The sequence below is a fragment of the Pagrus pagrus genome (genome assembly GCF_965226575.1).
Source record: "Pagrus pagrus genome assembly, chromosome: 13".
NCBI lineage: Eukaryota > Metazoa > Chordata > Actinopteri > Spariformes > Sparidae > Pagrus > Pagrus pagrus.
The window spans coordinates 31566572-31586599 of NC_140197.1; the positions used below are offsets into that span (position 1 = coordinate 31566572).

At 44.4% G+C, this 20028-nt stretch overlaps 1 protein-coding gene across 1 annotated transcript in view; it reads left to right on the forward strand.

The window, feature by feature from the left end:
• The window catches only part of scn4ab (sodium channel, voltage-gated, type IV, alpha, b), a 34068-nt gene extending 15618 nt beyond the window's left edge, over positions 1 to 18450 (forward strand). The window contains 21 exon segments of the mRNA XM_084372525.1: positions 382 to 582; positions 666 to 747; positions 879 to 1117; positions 1373 to 1444; positions 1534 to 1635; positions 1951 to 2307; positions 3565 to 3763; positions 4006 to 4286; positions 5685 to 5793; positions 6276 to 6430; positions 7007 to 7300; positions 7302 to 7430; positions 8926 to 9210; positions 9662 to 9715; positions 12785 to 12922; positions 13039 to 13143; positions 13244 to 13514; positions 13625 to 14246; positions 14322 to 14466; positions 15075 to 15152; positions 15291 to 18450. Coding sequence (XP_084228651.1) covers positions 382 to 582; positions 666 to 747; positions 879 to 1117; positions 1373 to 1444; positions 1534 to 1635; positions 1951 to 2307; positions 3565 to 3763; positions 4006 to 4286; positions 5685 to 5793; positions 6276 to 6430; positions 7007 to 7300; positions 7302 to 7430; positions 8926 to 9210; positions 9662 to 9715; positions 12785 to 12922; positions 13039 to 13143; positions 13244 to 13514; positions 13625 to 14246; positions 14322 to 14466; positions 15075 to 15152; positions 15291 to 15659 — 4287 coding nt within the window. The 3' untranslated portion in view covers positions 15660 to 18450.
• Positions 18451 to 20028: the final 1578 nt, after the last annotated feature.

The following is a 20028-nucleotide window of genomic DNA, read 5'->3' on the forward strand; positions in this document are numbered from 1 at the left end:
TGCTCTGACTGGTCCCGGTACACTGGTCCCAGCTCTCTGACTGGTCATGGTACACTGGTCCCAGTGCACTGACTGGTCCCGGTACACTGGTCCGAGTGCACTGACTGGTCTTGACTTTGATTCATGACAGTTTCAGCAGGTTCAACATTGCCTGTTAGAGTTGGAGTGATTGACAGGGTGACAGCCAATTAGAGTGGATCACATGAGCAGCTTAATGTAAAAAACAGATAAAAAGGTATAAAAAAAAAATAAAGACATACAATCATATTTTTCTGAAAAGTAACTATTGACCATTTGTCTGTTTGTCCTCTGTATCACTCTTCTGTCTCTGTCTCTCCTGTCTGTCACTCACCTGTCTGTCTCTCACCTGTCTGTGTGCAGACGCTGCGAGCAGCAGGTAAAACCTACATGATCTTCTTCGTGGTCGTCATCTTCCTCGGCTCGTTCTACCTCATTAACCTCATCCTGGCTGTGGTTGCCATGGCGTACGCCGAGCAGAACGAGGCCACCATCGCTGAGGCCAAACAGAAGGAGGAGGAGTACGCTCAGATCCTGGAGACGCTGAAGAAGAGAGAGGAGGAGGTCCGCTCTTACAAACCACACGCAAACAATATTTAATCAGTTAAAAACACACAGCTGAACATTTATTCTTGTTGTTAGTGCAGCAGGCAGCCTGCAGGGCGGCGCTCTTAGAGAAACAAGATCCAGAACTACAGAGCCACGAGCAAGAGCACACCACCATGGAAGGTACACACACACACACACACACACACACACACACACTTGTCTCATGTTCTCATGTGGGGGCTGCAGAGCTGAGGTGGACACAAAGACACTACTGACACTTCATCTTCTCACTGACCTGCTGTGTGTTTCAGGTTTTGAGGACGAGCAGAGGCCGTGTCCTCCATGTTGGTACGCCTTTGCCAACATCTTCCTGAAGTGGGACTGTTGTGGCTGTTGGCGATGGCTCAAACAGTGTCTCTACACCATCGTCATGGATCCAATCGTCGACCTCGGCATCACCATCTGCATTGTCCTCAACACCGTCTTCATGGCCATGGAGCATTATCCAATGACAGAGGAGTTCGAGGAACTTCTGAGTGTTGGAAATCTGGTGAGTGAAGAAGAAAAATCAGTGGTCAGTTTCTATTTGACACAGTAGAACCAGTGGACTCTCTGCTCAGGGTCAGAGGTCAGCTGACAGAAGTTCAACTGTCACTGAGTTCAAGTCCAAAAGTATCAACTGAAGAAATGACTTGAGCAGCGAATAACTTAAGAAGTAAAAGAGAAGAAAAAATACACTCTTCTTATATATCTGACCTCTGACCTTTGACCTCTGACCTCTGACCCCTGATCTTTGACCCCTCAGGTCTTCACAGGGATCTTCACAGCTGAGATGGTCCTCAAACTTCTGGCCATGGACCCGTACTTCTACTTCCAGGTCAGACTTCCTGTTTCTTTGTTCCCAGCTCATTGATGATGTTCCCATGGTAACACATGTCTGTGATTGCTCTGTTGCCATGGTTACAGGTGGGTTGGAACATCTTTGATAGCATCATCGTCACCATGAGTCTGGTGGAGCTGGGACTGGCTAACGTTCAGGGCCTGTCTGTGCTGCGCTCCTTCCGATTGGTCAGTTCAAAATCATCATCATCAACATCGACATGTTTGTCTCCTCACCTGTCTCTGTCTCTCCACCTGTCTCTGTCTCTCTACCTATCTCTGTCTCTCCACCTGTCTCTGTCTCTCTACCTGTCTCTGTCTCCTCACCTGTCTCTATCTCTCCACCTGTCTCTATCTCCTCACCTGTCTCTGTCTCCTCACCTGTCTCTGTCTCTCCACCTGTCTCCATCTCCTCACCTGTCTCTGTCTCCTCACCTGTCTCTGTCTCTCCACCTGTCTCTATCTCCTCACCTGTCTCTGTCTCCTCACCTGTCTCCTGTCTAGATGCGAGTGTTTAAGCTGGCCAAGTCATGGCCGACCCTCAACATGTTGATAAAGATCATCGGGAACTCTGTGGGCGCTCTGGGGAACCTGACTCTGGTCCTCGCAATCATTGTCTTCATCTTTGCCGTTGTCGGCATGCAGCTGTTTGGAAAGAACTACAAAGACTGCGTCTGTCGCATCACGCTCGACTGCGAGCTTCCACGCTGGCACATGTACGACTTCTTCCACGCGTTCCTCATTATCTTCAGGATCCTGTGCGGAGAGTGGATTGAGACCATGTGGGACTGCATGGAGGTCTCAGGACAGACCATGTGTCTGATCATTTTCATGATGGTTCTCGTCATTGGAAATCTGGTGGTGAGTTTCTCTCTGATCCTGTTACACATGTTAGTGATCCTCCAGAGTCCAGCAATGACGGAAGTTCCTCAATCTGTTCCTGGTCTTGTTTCAGGTCCTGAATCTGTTCCTAGTTTTGTTTCAGGTCCCGAATCTGTTCTTGGTCCCTAATTCAGGTCCTGAATTTCACCCCCCTCTTTTGACCCTTCCACACCCGTCACTTGCTCAACTGTCTTAAATCGGTTTGAGCCTGTGTCGCTTTCAACTCTCACAAAAATTGTCACTCAACTTAAACCCTCCTCCTGTCCAACAGACATTGTTCCTCCTCGCCTCTTTAAAGATGTCTGGGAGACTATTGGACTTAATGTCCAAAAAATCATAAATAGCAGTCTTGCTTCAGGTGTGGTCCCAGCCTATTTTAAAGAAGCAGCTGTGGAACCCCTGTTAAAGAAACCAAATCTAGACACTTCAGTCCTTTCTAATTATAGACCCATCTCAAAGCTTCCATTTATCTCTAAAATCTTACGGTACTTGTACAACTGCAGTCCTTTTTAGAAGTACATGGCATTCTTGAGATTTTTCAGTCTGGTTTTAAAGCCTTACATAGCACTGAGTCTGCACTTTTAAAGGTTTTTAATGATCTTTAATTAACTACCGACTCTGGTGATTCTGCCATTCTTATGCTTTTAGACCTTACTGCGGCTTTTGACACAGCTGACCACACAATTCTCATTTCCCGTCTCGAGCACTGTGTGGGTATCAGGGATGCTGCCTTGGAGTGGTTCCGATCATATCTGTCTGAGAGATGCTTTTCAGTAAGGCTTTTTCAGTGGTAGCTCCTAAGCTATGGAATGAGCTACCCACCCATGTCAAAATGGCCCCCACCCTGGATACTTTTAAATCTCGCCTAAAAACTCATTTATACTCCTTGGCTTTTAATACAGCGTGAGAGTTGTGTGGTCTCTGTCTGTCTTTTACTGTGTTTTTATATCTCTCAGTGTTTTATCTCATCTTATGGTTTTATTGCCTTTTATATGCTTTTAATTTATTGTATTTTCACTTTAACTTTCTTTATTTTATTGTTTTGTATTTGTTGAGCAGCACTTTGGTAACCTTGTTGTTTTTAAAATGTGCTATACAAATAAAGTGGATTGGATTGGACTGAATCTGTTCCTGGTCTTGTTTCAGCTCCTGAATTTGTTCCTGGTCTTGTTGTAGGTCCTGAATCTGTTCCTGGTCTTGTTTCAGGACCTGAATCTGTTCTTGGTCTTGTTTCAGGTCCTGAATCTGTTCCTGGCCTTGTTGTTGAGCTCGTTCAGTGGTGACAATCTTGCAGCTCCAGAAGAAGAAGGAGAAAACAACTTGCAGATCGCCATAAACCGGATCAACAGGGCTGTGGCCTGGATTAAGACCTGGATCTTGGGCCATATCTGGACTTTAGTTGGAAAGAAGAACCATGTTAACCCAGAACAGACCGGTAGAACCAGTCCTTTGTCTTATCTGGTTTGTGTTGCTGTTTTTAGTCCAGGTGTTTTTTTGGTGTTCAGGTGTTTTATTATTTAAATTAAATATTTATTCTGTTATTTATAATTAAATAAGATATTTTTATTAATCATATTTATTCTGATGCCAGGCAGATTTGAAGTTTCTATAAATGAAACATTTATGATTGGATGTATTTTGTTTGTTTGATTGATTTTTCATGGATTTTTTGATCAGTGGTTGACGGAGAGGAAAATGACGGGACGATGAAGGAGGTTTTGCCGTTGACCTCTGTGACCTCTGTGACCTCAGACCAGTCGGTGTCTGAGTCCCTCAGCTGTAACCATGACAACCTGATGACCAGCAACTACCACAACATTGCCTCCCTGAGGGTCCCCATCGCAGAGGCCGAGTCAGACTTTGAGACACCGGACAATGATGATGATAATGATGATGATGATGATGATGATGATGATGAAAAGGATGAAGAAGAAGAGGAGGAAGAGAAACACTCCCAAGTAAACATGTTTTCTTCTCCTGTTTGTTGTTGCAGCATTTCACTGAAACTGAACTGTGTGTGATGGAGTGTTCATAAAGATTTAAACAGCAGAGAGACAGAAAACAAACCAGTCATCACAGTCGATTACAGACATCATGAAGTGATGATGATGATGATGATGATGGTGATGATGATGATGGTGGTGATGGTGGTGATGGTGGTGATGTGATGATGATGATGATAATGATGGTGATGATGATGATGATGATGATGATGATGATGATGGTGATGGTGCTGATGGTGGTGATGGTGGTGATGGTGGTGATGTGATGATGATGATGATGGTGGTGATGGTGGTGATGATGGTGATGACGATGATGATGGTGATGATGATGATGGTGGTGATGGTGGTGATGGTGGTGATGTGATGATGATGATGATAATGATGGTGATGATGATGATGATGATGATGATGATGATGATGATGGTGATGGTGCTGATGGTGGTGATGGTGGTGGTGATGTGGTGATGATGATGATGATGGTGGTGATGGTGGTGATGGTGGTGATGTGATGATGATGATGATGGTGGTGATGGTGGTGATGATGGTGATGACGATGATGATGGTGATGATGATGATGGTGGTGATGGTGGTGATGTGATGATGGTGATGATGGTGGTGATGGTGGTGATGATGGTGATGATGATGATGATGATGGTGATGATGGTGATGATGATGATGGTGATGTTGGTGATGATGATGATGATGATGATGGTGATGATGATGATGGTGATGATGATAATGATGGTGATGATGATGATGGTGATGATGATGATGATGATGATGATGGTGATGATGATGATGGTGATGATAGTGATGATGGTGATGACGATGATGGTGATGATGATGATGGTGATGATGGTGATGACGATGATGGTGATGATGATGATGATGGTGATGATGATGATGGTGCTGATGATGATGGTGATGATGATAATGATGGTGATGATGATGATGGTGATGATGGTGATGACGATGATGGTGATGATGATGATGGTGATGATGATGATGGTGATGATGGTGATGATGATGATGATGGTGATGATGATGATGGTGCTGATGATGATGGTGATGATGATAATGATGGTGATGATGATGATGGTGATGATGGTGATGATGATGGTGATGATGATGATGATGGTGATGATGATGATGATGATGATGATGATGGTGATGATGATGATAATGATGGTGATGATGATGATGACGATGATGGTGATGGTGATGATGATGATGGTGATGATGGTGATGCTGATGATGGTGATGATGGTGATGCTGATGATGGCGTTGATGATGATGATGATGATGAAGATGGTGATGATAATGATCCAAAGGCTGTTTGATGTGTCTGTTCAGGGTGACGAGTCGTCGATCTGCAGCACTGTGCAGAAACTTCCTGAAGTTCAGGAGGACGAAGAACAAGAAGATCGTGATGCAAACACACCTGAAGACTGCTGGAGTGACAGTATGCACACACACACACACACACACACACACACATACACACACACATGTATTCATCAGCAGCAGCCTCTTCTTGATCCCGCCTCCATCTAATAGAAGTGTTTTATTGGCTGGGGATGAAAACATATCATATCTCCTCCTGAATCAGCTGTCATGTTTGTGACACACGCGGTTCTGCAGAATATACCTGTCAAACAATATGAACCATCTCCAATCCAGCAGGTGGATCAATACGACGACTGTCAGTTGTTCATCATCACTGAATCACCAGGACAACATTTTTTATGTTTCTGCAAATAAATTAAATGTACATGAAGTTCTGCTGTTTGATGAAATGTTTGGTCAGTTTGAATTGTGATCAGTGATTGTGACATCAGACACAAAGTGTGTTCTGATTGGCCGGTTTACAGCACGTGAATGTGTCAGCTGGTGATGAAGACCTGTGTATACGTTGTGATGTAAACATTTGTGATTGTGTTTCAGAGTGTTACCAGCGCTGTCCGTTCTTGGACATAGACACGTCCCAGGGCCGAGGGAAGGTCTGGTCTAACTTTAGGAGAACCTGTTTCTCCATTGTAGAACACAACTACTTTGAGACCTTCATCATTTTCATGATCCTGATGAGCAGTGGAGCTCTGGTAAATATTATGGCACGTAATTATAGATCATTTATTGATCCACGATCAGTTTTTAACTCAAAGTGTTGAAATATTGTGATTGGCTTTCCTTTTTTGTTCTTTTTGCTGTGGAGCATGTTTTAATATTATTTAAAATACTCCATAAGTCTGACTGCTGATCAGTGCTCCTGGATGCTGGTTGGTTTGTTTGATCTGAACATGTGACTGAAGAGCTCAGACCTGATTGGTTCTCAGGAATGTGTACTGTGTGTGTGTACTAACCAGTGAAGACACCATGGCCGACAGCAGCGCTGACACTCTCTACTACTAACATGGCCACCGCACATTACACAGGTGAGATTATCTTGAACACTGCATCGTAACGTTTACTAACACAAAACCTCAACATGACATAATATTATCACATAACATAAAAACATAACAGGATGAAGAAACACATTGTCACCTGAATAACATAGACGTGAACCAATGTCAGATGTTGTTTTGCTCTGTCTGCATGTGAAATGCCTTCATGCTGAGATCCTGTGATGTGTGACACACCTGTCCAGGTTTTGACATTAGTGTGTATGTGAACAGGCATTTGAGGACATCTACCTGGAGCAGCGTCGCACCATAAAGACGATTCTGGAGTATGCAGACCAGGTGTTCACCTACGTGTTTGTGGTGGAGATGGCTCTCAAGTGGGTCGCCTACGGATTCAAGACGTACTTCAGCAACGCCTGGTGCTGGCTCGACTTCCTCATCGTAGACGTAAGACCAATCATACCTGCAGGAGCACGTATCCACAGCAACAGCAGTGATGCTGGGAGGATGAAACAGATTACAGCCTGTCTCTTCAGGGGTGTGATGTCATCAGCAGGTGTGCTGTGTCTTACAGGTGTCTCTGGTGTCTCTGACAGCAAACATCCTGGGATACTCTGAGCTGGGAGCCATCAAGTCTCTGAGGACTCTGAGAGCTCTGAGGCCCCTGAGGGCCCTGTCTCGCTTCGAGGGCATGAGGGTGAGACATGCAGCTTCATCCGTAGGTTAACTGTCTACCTGTTTGTCACTGATGGTCCTGAGGTGGTAGGTTCAGTGTTTCTACCTGTCTCTCTGTCCCCAGATGGTTCTGTCCGTCTGTCTTATCATCACGTCAGACTCTCTGTCCTCCTGCATTAAGACCCTGTTTAGAAACCTTGTCTCTTTGACAGAAACTTTAAAATAAATATCATATCCTGGTTCACTTTAAACCTACCAACACACTGAGGCAGAAACTTGTCCATCCTAATTACAAAACACCCAGGAGGCATAAACAGAGTAATGTAGTTTATGCTGTTCAATGCAGGCAGGACTGCACAGATTTGTACACTGGGGAGACAAAACAACCTCTCCATAAACAAATGGCACAACACAGGAGGACCAACTCCTCAGTGTTACGGCTTATGGGGGGTTGGACCCGGAAGCACAGACCGACAGGCAAAACGAAAACCTCCACAAACAAAATCGACAGGCGCCCGGCAAGGCAGGCGGGGAAATTCCAGGGGAAAGACTCGGGCAAAAAACTCAGGAGACGAGGCAGCAAGGTACATGGAACTGAAAAAACACGAGAGAAAATTGTCACAGAGAAATGGTCAGCTCTACTGACAAGACGTAATTATCTGGCAGGGGAGTAGGGTGAAGACCAGAGGCTTCATGGAGGTGGTGATGAATGAATGGCTGCAGATGTGCCTCGTCAGCCCCGCCTGCCAAGCCCTGCAGAGGGGGGAAGAACAAAGAGGCCGGGGAAGCAGAGACAGGGCAAAAAACACACCAGACACAGAAACCTCACACTCAGGTCAACACTCTGCTGTCCACTTACATCTGAAGGAGACAAATCATTCCTTTGAGGACAATAATGTAAACATCTTGTCCAGTGGAGGCAGATGGTTTGAAAGAGGAGTAAAATAATCCATCAATGTCAAACTGGAACAACCATCTTTGAAAAGAGGAGGAGGCCTAAGACATCATCACCCACCTACAATGTTGTACTGAGTTCTCTCCCCAGACAGCTTAACAACCATTCACACCTGGACTCACCTGGGCTCACCTGGCCTTAGCAACCCACATGAAGGCCGATTGGGCCGTTAGGGCAACTTGTGGGTCACAAGTTGCCCTAACGACTCTGAAACTCAGGGCTCACACGTGTCCTTAACGACTCTGTAAGGACACCCCCACACTCTGTAAGGACACTCCCATACAGAGTTTAAAAGCCTGCCAACTCCCCTCCAGTTAGTTTGAACTGATGAAGCCTCTTGGATGAGAGGTGAAACGTCTTCAACAAACTGAAACACGTCCAGTTGCCTACGATACAGCACTTATTTCTCTATATTTTTTAATCTCATTTAATTATTAATTCCATTTATTTTCCTGGTATTTCTTGGTTTTATATCTCGTCAAAGCACTTGTAATTTTAAAAAGCGTTTGTGTGTTTACGTGTCAACCTGTCTCTCTCTCTGAACCTGTCTGTCTGCCTGCAGGTGGTGGTAAATGCCCTGGTCGGCGCAATCCCCTCCATCTTTAATGTGCTGCTCGTGTGTCTGATCTTCTGGCTGATCTTCAGCATCATGGGCGTGAATCTGTTCGCAGGAAAGTTTTATTACTGTTTTAACGAGACGTCTGAGGAGGCGATTGACGCTGCAGTCGTCAACAACAAGACTGAATGTTTGGCTCTGATTGAGTCAGACTTCACTGAGGTCCGCTGGAAGAACATTAAGGTCAACTATGACAACGTGGGGATGGGCTACTTATCACTGCTGCAAGTGGTGAGTCTCAACACTCAACATGTCTTTAATAAATCTGATGAGTAGCTCTCCTGGTAGAGCGCACACCTCATGCAGCTCCTGAGGTCGAGGTTTAGGGTTTGAGTCCTCCCTGTAGATTTTTCTGCATAGTGTAAAATTTGGCCATCATGAAAACTTTACTTTTGAACCACAAGAAGTCCTTCAGACTTCTGTGACTGAAGTTGAAAAGTTGAACATTACATTGTAAAAACTTTCATGTTGAACACTGTAAGGATGTTGATAGTGAACGCTAATAATAAACTTTCATTCTGGCTCTGACTGGACGTCTTGCTCAGTGGTTGAAAATTTAATTCTGACGTCAGATTGTGTTTGTGTCCGTTTTTCTGGTTCCTGTCCTGTTCACTCTCACTGTATGCAGACGACTCGTCTGTTTATTCAGAATACTGCTGTTAATGAGTTTCGTCTCTTTCAGGCCACATTTAAAGGCTGGATGGACATCATGTATGCAGCAGTGGATTCCAGAGATGTCAGTACAGTCATCAATATTTTTATCATGACTGGCACTAATACTGATACTGGTTATAATACTGGTACTGGTAATACTAACATTACAAATACTGATAGTGGTGCACACCAGATGCTAGTATGACTGTAATGGTACAATCATACCATCGTTCAGCCATTTTATCATGAAAAGTTGAGACATGCTGTTAAACTAGTCAAATCAAATCAAATCAAATCAAATTTTATTTGTATAGCCCAAATTCACAAATCACAGTTTGCCTCAGAGGGCTTTACAATCTGTACAGAGACGACACCCTCTGTCCTTCGACCCTCGATTCGAGTGAGGAAAAACTTGCCCCAAAAAAAAGCCCTTTTAACAGGGAAAAAAATGCGGAAGAAACCTCAGGAAGAGCCACAGAGGAGGGATCCCTCTCCCAGGACGGACAGACGTGCAATAGATGTCGCATGTACAGAGCAGATCAACGAGATCACAATGTATTCAATTATAAGCGATGGTTGACAGGAGTGAAAGTACATAAAGATGTATTACAGCAATAATAATGAAATGCACATGGAAATGTGATTACTAGTGATAACAGTAGTAGTGATTAATGGTAAGGATGGTATGTAGTAATGCATTACAATAATAGTAGTGGAACGTATGTAACAGAGATGTGACTAATATTAGCGACAGTAGTGGTGGGTGTCAGGCAGGGTCATGGCAGTAGGCGCATCCACGATCCGGCAGGGCCATAGCAGTAGGCGCATCCACGATCAGGCAGGGCCATAGCAGTGGGCGCATCCACGATCAGGCAGGGCCATAGCAGTGGGCGCATCCACGATCCACGACCCGGGCGCGGCCAGGATCCATGGGAGCCTGTAGGACTAGAAAGCACAAGGACTCCGGGGAAGAAGTAAGTCAGTGACATGCAGAGATGGGGCATGTATACAGGCATAATGTATACAGATGGAGAGGAGAGGAGAGGGGAGGAGAGAGAAGCTCAGTGTGTCATTGTCCCCCGGACTAGGCCTATAGCAGCATAACTAAGAGCTGGTCCCAGCCCTAACTATAAGCTCTATCGAAGAGGAAGGTCTTAAGTCTACTCTTAAAGGTAGAGAGGGTGTCCGCCTCCCGGACTAAACAGGAAGATGGTTCCACAGAAGAGGAGCTTGATAGCTGAAGGCTCTGGCTCCCATTCTACTTTTGGAGACTTTAGGAACTACAAGTAATCCTGCGTTCTGGGAGCGTAATGCTCTAGTTGGGTGATAGGGTAGTATGAGCTCCTGGAGATATGATGGTGCCTGACCATTAACAGCTTTGTAAGTGAGGAGAAGGATTTTAAACTCTATTCTTGATTTTACAGGGAGCCAGTGCAGAGAGGCCAATACAGGAGTAATATGATCTCTTTTCTTAGTTCCTGTCAGTACACGTGCTGCAGCATTCTGGACCAGCTGGAGACTCTTTAGAGACTTGTTAGGGCAGCCTGATAGTAGAGAATTACAATAGTCCAGCCTGGAAGTAACAAATGCATGGACTAGATTTTCTGCGTCTTTTTGAGACAGGATGGGCCTGATTTTTGCAATGTTACGTAGATGAAAAAATGCAGACCTTGAAATTTGTTTTATGTGGGAGTTGAAGGACATATCTTGATCAAAGATAACTCCCAGATTCCTGACGGTGGTGCTGGAGGCCAAGTTAATGCCATCCAAACTCGCTATATCATTAGATAATGCATCTCTAAGGTGTTTAGGACCAAGTACTATAACTTCGGTTTTATCTGAGTTTAACAGCAGAAAATTGCAGGTCATCCAGGTCTTAATGTCCTTGAGACATGCATGGAGTTTAGTAAGCTGATTAGTTTCATTTGGCTTTATTGATAGGTATAACTGTGTATCATCTGCATAACAATGAAAGTTTATGGAGCGTTTCCGAATTATATTTCCTAGAGGGAACATATATAAGCTGAATAGTATGGGTCCAAGCACGGAGCCTTGAGGAACACCATGACTAACCTTGGTATACAGGGATGACTCATCATTAACATGTACAAACTGAAATCGATCCGATAAATAGGACTTAAACCAGTTTAATGCGGGTCCTTTAATGCCAATTAAGTGTTCCAGTCTCTGTAGTAGAATGTGATGATCAATGGTATCAAATGCAGCACTAAGATCTAGTAAGACCAGGACAGAGACAAGTCCTTTGTCAGAAGCGATTAGAAGGTCATTTGTAACTTTCACCAGTGCCGTCTCTGTGCTATGATGTGCTCTAAAACCTGATTGAAAATCCTCATATAAACTATTTTTATGAAGAAAGTCACATAGCTGGTTGGCGACTGCTTTCTCAAGGATCTTGGAGAGGAAAGGGAGGTTGGATATAGGTCTATAGTTGGCTAAAGCTTCTGGATCAAGATTAGGCTTTTTAAGAAGCGGTCTAATTACAGCTAGTTTAAAGGATTGTGGTACGTATCCTGTTAATAGAGACAGGTTGATCATTTCTAGTAGAGATGTTCTAATTTAAAGGTAAAGTTTCTTTCAGCAACCTAGTTGGGATGGGGTCTAGGAGACAAGTTGTTGGTCTAGATGAAGAAACCATCGAAGTTAGTTGGTGGAGGTCGATGGGAGAGAAGCAGTCTAAATATAAGTCAGAATTTACAACTGTTTCTGAGGTTCCTGTGTTTAAAGATACAATAGTGCCAGTTGAGGGCAAGCGATGATGGATTTTGTCTCTAATAGTTAAAATTTTATCATTAAAGAAGCTCATGAAGTCATTACTACTGAGCATTGTAGGAATACATGGTTCAGTAGAGCTGTGACTTTCTGTCAGCCTGGCTACAGTGCTGAAAAGAAACCTGGTGTTGTTTTTGTTTTCCTCTATTAATGACGAGTAATAGCTTGCTCTGGCATTGCGGTGACACTAGTGACACTGACACAAAGCCAACAAGTCAAACACGTTTTATTTCAAAAATACGTGCGAGGAAACTGAAGAGGGGCAAGTTTGTAATTTTGGTCCCAAATAAAATGGACTTGACTCTGGTTACCATGGTTACTGTGTGTGCATTTTTTTTTGTGTGTGTGTGTGTGTGTGTAGGTGGAGTCCCAGCCGATGTATGAAGCCAATCTGTACATGTACCTTTACTTTGTCTGCTTCATCATATTCGGCTCCTTCTTCACTCTCAACCTCTTCATCGGAGTCATCATCGACAACTTCAACCAGCAGAAAGCAAAGATATGTTTCTACTCAGTGACAGACAGGAGGACGCCTCTGTTCAGACTTTATCAGATGAAACTGAGATAATGAGAATGATTCTGTCTATCAGTGAGTTAATGGTGTTTTGTCTTTACATGGGAGGAACAGACATTTTCATGACGGAGGAGCAGAAGAAATATTACAATGCCATGAAGAAACTGGGCTCCAAGAAACCTCAGAAACCTGTTCCACGACCTGAGGTCAGCTCACTTCCTGTCTGCCGTTATTAAAACCTGTGAACCAGACGGCAGGACATTAGGTTTGAAGAGTTTAAATCGTTTCTTTTCTCTGTCTGACCAGAACAAGTTCCAGGGTCTGGTCTTTGACCTGGTTACACAGCAGTTCTTTGATATCTTCATCATGGTGCTGATCTGCCTCAACATGGTGACCATGATGGTGGAGACAGACGAGCAGAGCGCAGAGAAAGAAATGATCCTGTACTGGGTCAACCTCACCTTTATCGTCGTCTTCACCACAGAGTGCTCTCTGAAGGTCATTGCACTGCGGCAGCATTATTTCGCCGTCGGCTGGAACATCTTCGACTTTGTGGTCGTCATTCTGTCTATTGTAGGTGAGTCTGCAAAGTGTCAGGTTATGTCATTGTTTCATCTGTGATTTTTCGTTATGATAACTTTGTTTATCGCAGGAGAAGAAACGTGTTTCTGTGTCTCATCCCTGCAGGCCTCCTCCTTGCTGACATCATAGAGAAGTATTTTGTCTCGCCCACGCTCTTCCGTGTGATCCGATTGGCTCGTATAGGCCGAGTACTCCGCCTTATTCGTGGAGCCAAAGGGATCCGGACGTTGCTATTTGCCCTGATGATGTCACTTCCTGCCCTCTTCAACATCGGCCTGCTCCTCTTCCTCATCATGTTCATCTTCTCCATCTTCGGCATGTCGAATTTTGCCTACGTGAAGAAGGAGGCCATGATCGATGACATGTTTAACTTCGAGACGTTCGGGAACAGCATGATCTGTCTGTTTATGATCACCACGTCAGCCGGCTGGGACGGTCTGCTGAGCCCCATCATGAACACGCCACCAGACTGCGAACCCAACGTGGAGAACCCGGGGACAATGGTCAGAGGGAACTGCGGAAGCCCGGGGCTCGGCATCGTCTTCTTCACCACCTACATCATCATGTGCTTCCTGGTGGTGGTCAACATGTACATCGCCATCATCCTGGAGAACTTCAATGTGGCCACGGAGGAGAGCGCCGACCCGCTGTGTGAGGACGATTTCGAGATGTTTTATGAAACCTGGGAGAAGTTCGACCCCGACGCATCACAGTTTATACAGTACAGGTGAGTCTGACCTGAAGAACATGATCACATTTCACTGTGTTATTGATCCTAATCTGACTCTAATGTGTTTCACAGTAAACTGTCAGATTTCTGCGACACTCTGAAGGATCCTCTGAGGATCTCCAAACCAAACACCATCAAACTGATCCACATGGATCTGCCTCTGGTCCCTGGAGACAAGATCCACTGTCTGGACATCCTGCTGGCCCTCACTGCACAGGTAACACCACCTGCTGTCAGCTTGTCTGTTCTCATGTGTTTATGTCAGGTGATGTTCACATGTATGACTGCAGGTAATATCCAGATATAAGGAATCCTTCATCATAATGAATCAAACTTTGACCTCACCAACACGTCAACAAAGAAAACTTTGTGCTACGTTTCACCAACATGACATTCAGCAGGCTCACATATCGTGTCCAGACTTACAGCTGAGCCTCTTGGACCTCATTTATAAACCCAACAGGAAGTCGGCCATTTGGAATTTCTTTAGCTCCGGTGTATTTCTTGCCTTTCACAGGTCATACTTCACAGAAGCCCTCCTCAAAGGTTCATCTGATCCATCTCAAACTTGGTCAGCTTGTAAAAGATCTTAACGACAAACGATTGTCAAAGTGTTTAACGTCAAACAGTGTGGCCGCAGCGAGGAGGTTAATTTAAACGTTTGGCCAGAAAACACGAGGTGGTTTATAACTCAAACATACATTATCCAATCTGAGTCTCAGCCCAAAGACTACAGGCTAATAACAGCGCCACCTACTGAAAACTGGATGTAAGGCTTGTGTGACCATCATCATTTGATTTACATGATACATTACATGTGTGCAGGTGTTGGGTGATTCAGGAGAGATGGACGCTCTCAAAGCCAGCATGGAGGAGAAGTTCATGGCAAACAACCCATCGAAGGTTTTTCTCCATTCTTTACTTTTCTGTAGAATACAAAAATAAAGTTTCTACTCCGACCTGTCTGTCACAGGTGGAGGTCATTCATTGAGCCTGATGTTGTTTATCATCCATCAACACATCCATCATTGTTCCCTGCAGGTGTCGTATGAACCAATCAGCAGCACCCTGCGGAGGAAACAGGAAGAGGTGGCGGCGACAGTGATCCAGAGAGCGTACAGGAAGCACCTCCTGCAGCGGACAGTCAAACTGGCGTCTTACAAATACAGAGAGAAGATGGATGGACGGCGAGACAAGGCGCCGCCGCCGGAGACAGAAGGACTGCTCTGTAAACGGATTAGTCAGCTGTATGGACATGACGGGGACACAGACCAACCTGTCTCAGGTGTCTCAGGTGAGGATGGCCCTGCCCGGGTGGAGCTGCAGACTGAGTTTCTCCTCCACGCTGCTCCACCCTTCAACGCCTGCGACTTCCTGCGAGATGAGAACCTGAGGGAGTCTTTCGTGTGATGACAGCTGATGTTGAACTCACCTGTGGCATTACCTGTCGGAGGATCAGTGACTTCTGTAAAGACTCAGCAGAGCGACAGATCGCAGCAGAGACAACTTCCAGTTCGTCAGACTGACGACCTGAACGCTGCAGAAACTCTTGAACTGCTCTTCTTCTTCTTCTTCTTCTGGCTTTTTATTACTGCGTGTCTTCTGGGAGTTTTAATCTTGGAACAGTGTTTGCAGGTGAACCAGGTGATTTAAATACTCACGCTGTCTGTAAATCCACCACTACAGCTGTTGTTGACAGAAATAGAATAGCACAGAAAAGACGTTTTTAATTATACAGGTACTCACTCATCATCCAGGTGATTCCTACCTGTCCACAGGTGTGTATGAGTCACACTGACTGTGTTCTTTAACATGTTCAGGAGTCACCTGCTCCAAGATGACCAATCACGTGGCATTATTCACCTGCTCAAACCATCATTAAACTCTTTAATCAAAGCTCGGGTTTGTTATTGACTTGTTTTAGAAGCATTTTCTGACAGAAGATGATTTTTACATCATGACAGAAGTCAATAAATCAAATTAAGACAAAAACAATAAAATAAATCCAGTAACTGGCTGCTGCAGGAATCTGACGAGCGTCCAATCGTCTTATTCAGCTGATATGAAATGATTAGACAGTCTACCTGTCTGTCTACCTGCGTACCTGTCTGTCTACCTGCGATGTGTTGCTACAGCTGTTAGCAAGGTAGCTGCACAAGAACAGCAGAGAAAGTGCACATGCTAGCATGCTAGCTTGACTGCAGTGAGTGCTAACTACAGCCATGTTGGTAATTTAAGTTGGTTATGATAACGTTAGCGTGTGAGGGAGACATGAGGTAGTTGGATACAGTTAGCGATGATGCAAACAATGTACTGCGCTCCCACACACAGCCTCTGAGCCTGTCATTAGGTAGCTTACTCAGTTAGGACAAAGCACACAGCCCCTGAACCCCACAAAATGAGGGTGGAGGTAGAGATGGAGGCCCCGCCCACAGCTCTAAATGTTAATGGATGTTTCATGAATTGTCTCATCTGCTCTGTAATACCTCTCGTGTCGTTTCAGATCCTGTGCTGCAGTAACCTCCCATCATTCCCATCAGCTGACCTCCCTCGCCTGCCTGCACACCTGTTCCTTTCCTCCATCACCTCCACCTGCAGCATACCGTCTCATTCCCCCTTCGCTCTCTGTCTAAACTCTCCCTCAGCCTGCTTCGTTCTGTCGCCTGCGTCTGGCTTCTAGGACCACAAACAAACAAACAAACAAACAAACATAAAAAACAAACTAACTTGATTTTTAACTTCTCGTCTCTGAGGCCTCGATCTGTTCAAACCTGTCAGCACAGACACGAACGAGCAGACAGCCAATGAGAGAGCAGCATTTGAACAGATGAGACGTGATTAGAGATCTGATGTTCAGACTGAATTGAACATGTCCTGTGTTTATGAGCAGATATGATGTCACTATGATGTCACTATGATGTCACTTGAAATGTCATCATCAGTCAGCTGCTGAGGTGAGCCAGCCAATAGCAGCTTAGAATGGAGCGGTTAACAGCCAATCAGAACTGAAGCTGAAACCCATCAGTCCTGAACCGTCTTGTCGAAGCTTCAACAGCCGACCAATCAGAACGAGCCGTTAGCAGAGTGGAGGTGAGGTCATCTGTTCTTTAATCTTCTGGTTCTCTTTAGAACCAATCAGATGATTGTTTACAGAATGTGAAGAACCCCCCCATCACATCACACACACTATTTCATTTTTGTTATTCATGATGTCTTTTCAGTCACAGTCACAATTAATTAATTCTTTAATTGATGGAGGCCAGTGAAACGCTCATATATTAGTGTGAACGAGCAGTGACACTGTTTCCCTGGCAACACCTGAGGGTCTGACTAACAGCTGGAACAGTCATACAGTCAGGTTCTCATGTAATGGAAACGTTCTCTGCTCCAGGAAATAGGATGGACCTTCAACAGGAGCTAAACTAGTCCGCTCAGCTGTTAGCCAGAAAGCTAACATTAAGCTAACAAGACTCAGAGTCAGTAACAGTGTGTACGGTTGATCAACAGGAAATGTAATCTGACATGTGACCATCCTCTGATCAATATGATGATCAGAACAGGTGATCGTACAGGTGTCCTGTCAGCTCAGCCTCTCAGGTGTGTCAGCAGCTAATTGACACTTTGCAGCCAATCAGAATCGAGTATTCACCCAGATCACACCTCTGTCATCTATAAGTTTGATGCTTTCTGTCAGGTGGAGGTGTGGTTGCACCAATCATCATTCAGCTGTAGGGGGAATGTATTTGTTTGAACCAATCACAGTCCTCTGGGGCAGGGCTACACCCAGCACACAGTGATGGTGCTTGTGTCACGAGAAGAAGTGCTTAATTAATAAAACTGATCATTATTGATTGAATTGATGAGCAGCTCTTCTTCCCGGAGTAGATCTCTGATCAGTCTCTCTCTTTCATGTCATGTTGTCATGATGTATTGATCCTGACATGATGTATTGATTCTGTCATGATGTATTGATTCTGTCATGATGTATTGATCCTGACATGATGTATTGATCATGTTATTTTGGTATATCAGTGCTGTTGATGATTTTGTTGATCTGTGTTTTCATCTTGTTGCTGTTGTTTTTTCACTCAGAGAGATTCAGTTTGTCAAAACTCAGTTGGAGGGTGATGATTGTTGGAGGATGATGATTGGCAGATGTGACCTGCAGTGAACACAAAATGATTAAAGTTTCAAACTCTCCTGAAAATGTATCTGCTGTTGTTCTTTAGGCTCACCTGACCTGCACACCTGTAGACCTGTTCACCTTTAGTTCCACTTCCTGCCTGGCTCACAGGTGATAGTTCCACTTCCTGGCTCTGAGGCAACGCTGCAGCGGCTGTTGTCAGATCTTAACGGCCAAAGTTCAAAGAGAAAGACAAGAAGAGCAACAGCTGCCAGCAGAGCTGACATTACTGAGGATTACAGCATGCACATGCACGCACGCACACACACAAACACACACACACACACACACACACACACACACACACAGTGAGTTTCTTGTTTCAAACAGCTCGACTGTGAATCAGTTTTCAGCTGCAGACGTCTTGTTTCTGTTTAACACAAAGTGAAAGCTGGACTCATTGTGAGATTCTACGGATCATCAGAACAAACTCCACCGAAACCTTCTGTTGTGTGAAGAGTTTCTGAACCATCTACAGCAGAACGAGGTGGAAACATTAATCCTCATTAAACACTGCAGAGCTGACACCGAACCTCTGAGAGAAGAAAACATCTCATCATATCTTTTAAACCTCTGAGGAATAAATCTGCTGAAAACAACCTTCATTTGATTCTATTCTCCACATTTAACATCAGGTGAAGATGATCTGAAACGTCTGAGAAGAATTTGGATGGTGATCAGATCCAATAATCAATGACAACAATTATTGATTTATACGGATACTTCAGCTGCTTGTAGTTCATATCAGTGGAGTTTTATTTTGATGTTTCTTCGTCAGCAGAGAAACATGTTGACTACAAACTGATGTGCAGCTGTCGCCCCCTGCTGGACCTCTGCTGACGTTACATCCACACAGGAACATTATAAAGTGTTTGACACAGCTGAGTGACCTTCAGCTTCAAACAGATCAATGAGACAACATGTCAAATGAAACAGATTAACTGTACCAAGGATTTTTTAATATCATTTTCAGCAAAAAGACTGTTTTTTGTAGAGTCAGGTGAAGTTAATTTTTATTTATATGGTCTAAAATCAGTTTTCTCAACGGAAGACTCATCAACAAAAGAAAGAATCCTGCGGGGATTCAACAGAGGACGGACAGACAGGACGTAGAAGTGGACAGAGTAGATCAACAACAAAAATCTCAAAATCTACACTTTCTGCTGTCCTGATCTGTGTGGACACATTTCATCCACTGACGTGTCATCAGACAGCAAGAAGAAGCATTTCAGCATCATGCAGGAATCATCAGAAATCATCAGGAATCATCAGTTTGTCCAAGACGAGAAAATAAAGACATGAAAACTGAATGTTTCAGATTCTGACATCTGATTGGTTCTTACTGCTGGAGGCAGTGTCACCTTCACAGTGTGTCATTATCACCATGGCAACCAGATGATGGAGGTCTGTTGAAATGAATGAGTTTGTTTCTGCTTTAAACACACACACACACACACACACACACACACACAGTCATCTTATACAGGTCATATAATCCTGCAGCACTGACAGTGTATCTCATTAATAAACTGGAATGGGACTCAGTAGAGTGCATACCTCCACTCAGGCCCAACAGTCCACTTTAATTCAATCAGC